Source organism: Micromesistius poutassou (assembly GCF_964030765.1).
Source record: "Micromesistius poutassou genome assembly, chromosome: 21".
Classification (NCBI taxonomy): Eukaryota; Metazoa; Chordata; class Actinopteri; order Gadiformes; family Gadidae; genus Micromesistius; species Micromesistius poutassou.
The window spans coordinates 9,492,253-9,496,267 of NC_140291.1; the positions used below are offsets into that span (position 1 = coordinate 9,492,253).

At 52.2% G+C, this 4,015-nt stretch overlaps 1 protein-coding gene across 1 annotated transcript; it reads left to right on the forward strand.

The window, feature by feature from the left end:
* hhex (hematopoietically expressed homeobox) lies at positions 1-4,009 on the forward strand. The gene is made up of 4 exons (XM_084485813.1): positions 1-813; positions 2,632-2,810; positions 2,957-3,007; positions 3,257-4,009. Exons 1-4 carry the CDS (start codon positions 408-410, stop codon positions 3,503-3,505), a joined length of 885 nt encoding a protein of 294 aa, XP_084341939.1. The 5' UTR covers positions 1-407; the 3' UTR covers positions 3,506-4,009.
* Positions 4,010-4,015: the final 6 nt, after the last annotated feature.

The window sequence follows — 4,015 nt, forward strand, 5'->3', positions numbered from 1 at the left end:
CTTCTGACACACAACTTCAAAGTCTGCAGACCGGAGCGACCTGGAGGCACAGGGGACAGACCGACCACACCGGGGACAGATCGACCACACCGGGGACAGATCGACCACACCGGGGACAGATCGACCACACCGGGGACAGACCAACCACACCGGGAACAGACCGACCACACCGGGGACAGACCGACCAAACCGGGGACAGACCGACCGGGACACCTTAGGGGAAGCACGCGCGTTGGGAACTCGAAGGAGGAGAAGGTCCCAGATGTCCGAGTGCAGGCCGGAAGCCCGCCGTGGGACGCAGTAGGACCACTAGAGGTTTACTCCAGGCGCTGCTCGCTACTTGCTGGAGCGCTGTCGGGCGGCGGAGGAGACGCAGTTCATGACAGCGGAGGTTGACGGCTCTCCTCATGCAGTTCCATCACTCGACATCCCCCACCATGAGCGCGCCTCTTTACGCGCCGACACCTGTGCACCTGACGCCGCCGACGCCTTTCTACATCGAGGACATCCTGGGCCGGAGTGGAGCGCCGCCCGCCGCCTCCCATTCCGCGTCGGCGCCGGGCTCTTCCTCCGCGGCTCCGCTCCTGGTGCCCACGCCGACCCTCCCGTCCCCCAACTCTTCCTTCACCAGTTTGATCACGGCCTACCGCACGCCGATCTACGAGCCGACCCCTCTCCACCACCACGCCTTCCAGCACCACACCGCGGCGGCGCTCAGCGCGTCTTACGCCTCCATCTACCCGTTCCACGCGCACCCGCACAGCCGCTCCATGGGGGACTATGCCCACGCGCTGTTCAGGCACGACCCCCTTGGTGAGTGGAGGGGAAGCGTTCAGGGGAGCCGGGGACAGCGTTGGGTTCTTTGAGAGTGTATATGTATTATTATGCGTTCACATCTTCTTGTATTTTCTATACGAACCAACACTAAGACATCATTAGCATCGGAGCACACTTTGGGAACTTCTGGGCTTTGACAGCCAAGGCAAACATAGTGTGTTCCCTGGTTGTATTATGTGACCTGTTGAGCTGTGGTCTGAGGTCAAACCAACCCTTCTCCTGTTCACTGATAAACGTTTTTTTTGGGGTCGATGACGACCTGAACTTAGACTGGCAGAACATTAGAATAGGCTACATATGTGATCTAACTTAGAATCTACGGCTTCCAACTTATGTGTGTGTGTGTGTGTGTGTGTGTGTGTGTGTGTGTGTGTGTGTGTGTGTGTGTGAGAGAGAGAGAGAGAGAGAGAGAGAGAGAGAGAGAGAGAGAGAGAGAGAGAGAGAGAGAGAGAGAGAGAGCTTGAGTTTGTGTGTGTGTGTGTGTGTGTGTGTGTGTGTGTGTGTGTGTGTGTGTGTGTGTGTGTGTGTGTGTGTGTGTGTGTGTGTGTGCGTGCGCGCGCGCGCGGTGCTTTATTAAATGAGTAAGTAAACCAAAAACAAGGCTGCTCTACAGAGTGTGAGTGCTATACGGGACAGGATAACGCAGCCTCCATCCAGCTGCCGACTCTTTCCTGTCCATTGTTCAGAAACATCTGAGGAGCAAGTCCAGAGTAGAAACTAAAACACACTCAATCACTTGTTATTCCACCGCTGCATTGTCTCCATCACGGTTCCTTAGAAGAGGGCCCGTCAAGGGACGCGCGGCAGTTGGTGTGCACGTGTGCCCACCGAACCGTTTCTCTCTCTCTCTCTCTCTCTCTCTCTCTCTCTCTCTCTCTCTCTCTCTCTCTCTCTCTCTCTCTCTCTCTCTCTCTCTCTCTCTCACACACTCACTCTCTATCTGCACAAGCCAAGTCCGTTCCGTTCATACCGGAAGCAGTGAGGGGCTCGATAGCAGGGTAAATCTGCTTCCAGGAGCTGTTGAGTGGGTTCCTGTCTCCCCCGGCCTCCCCCTCTCCCCCCGGGCCAGACGCTTCCTGGTGGGGGCCGCTGCACGCCGCTGATTGTTTTATCGACATCCTCAATACTGCCTTATTCAGGAAACACTCGGCCTCTGATAGCCGCTCCGCTCGCACACATACCGCTGCACTTCCTCAACCCCCCCCCCCCCCTCACGAGGACCGTTGGAATAAAGCAGAGCTCAGCATTCCGGGGGGGGGGGGGGGGGGGGTCGTGTTTACATTGTTGTTGATGGTTTATTAGTTATTAATATGGGAGAGAAATTGAATTCCAGTTATTGAGCTTTAAATACAGGCGCCTTGTTTGGTGGATCATGCATCTCGTGGTTTTGCTCTTCACGAATCTCCATGAATAGGCTCAGTGTTTAAAATGTTATCTTTGTGTTTAAAGTCGTATGGAGACAGATGTGACAGTTGTGCAGCTGATGTAATCGGACAAACGAACCTTATTAATAATAACGAATTTTCTGATCACAGTGTTCCTATAGGCCTGGGTACTGCTCTGTGTGTTTAGACCAAGGCCAGCCGTGTAATCTCACCACACAGCAGGAAGCACATGAGCGGATATTTGGCCATAGTTTCTCTGTCGACCTTCTTCCCTAAAAGCGCGCACGCAACCAGCAGGAGGTCCAGCCTCAGCCTCTACGATTGAGTCATGTTTATTCATGTTTATTTATGATTTTATTATTTTATTTCTAATAGTTCAACTGTACTCTTATGTTTGGTCTCTCCACAGGGAAGCCGCTGCTCTGGCCCCCGTTCATCCAGCGGCCCCTGCACAAGAGGAAAGGCGGCCAGGTCCGCTTCTCCAACGACCAGACTATCGAGCTGGAGAAGAAGTTCGAGACCCAGAAGTACCTGTCGCCCCCGGAGAGGAAGCGGCTGGCCAAGATGCTGCAGCTCAGCGAGAGACAGGTAACCACACATTAGTGGCGTCTTTAATCATTCAGAAAGGACAATTGTTACACAATGTATGTTGAAATGTGCTCACTAGACATAATAATATCATCCATTGATATTTTATTATTTTATTATTACTAATATGGGGTTGTGCGTCTCAGGTTAAAACGTGGTTCCAAAACCGGAGAGCAAAGTGGAGGAGACTCAAGCAGGTAAACGACCCAACAGGTCATTTAAACACGGTTCATGCACATGTGTTAGGCCTGTGTATTTATCACAAAGTATCATACACATCGACGGCATTTATGATCGGCCTACTAATCCCGAATTAAATTGTTTGTAACTAAGATAATACAAAAATAAATATATTTAATAATAATATAACACAGAGAATACCAAAAAACGATTCACTATTTGGCCTTTACAACTTTCCACTCATTCTATCTACTTTGGTCCAACAGGAGAACCCGCTGGCGGCTAAGAGAGACGCGGAGGACGAGGGGCCCGGGAGAACTAAAGGCCTTGAAGCCACCGGGGCCTCGAGTGTTTGCAGGGCGGGCCCGGGGAGCCCCCAGGGCCACGGGCCCCGCTCGGCCGCCTCGCCGCTGTCCCACAGAGACTCGGACTCAGACATTTCCCACGAGACCGACCTGGAGCTGGACATTGAAGACCACGAAGAGGACCACTTCCAGCCGAACCCTCCCCGCTGAAACCGGGCGGATAGGATTACTCTCTCAAGACCGAGCTGAAAACTTTCCTTACGCTCCTTTTATTCAGAGAAACAAACTCTAGTAACGAGTTGCTCCACAACTGGCCTGACAAATTAAATATAACGCAAGGCCTGCTGAAGCCCCCAGGCTCGGTGGGCATGCATCTCGCCCGTGTACCGCATTGTCATATTAAATCAGATATATAAGTGTTTCTACGGGTTGAACGGGGGTGTCGATATTCACCAGAGACAACATCTGGTACACAGACGCACTGGGTGTTTAAATCATGAGATTTGATTTCTTCATCACAATTAGAAGGAGTCTTTTTTCGGCCTAGACCTAAACTCTGGGCTTTTGTGATTTACTTGGCAGCGACATCGGACGACGCGTGTGTGTGTGTGTGTGTGTGTGTGTGTGTGTGTGTGTGTGTGTGTGTGTGTGTGTGTGTGTGTGTGTGTGTGTGTGTGTGTGTGTGTGTGCGTGTGCGTGTGTGTGATGTGTTGTTTATTT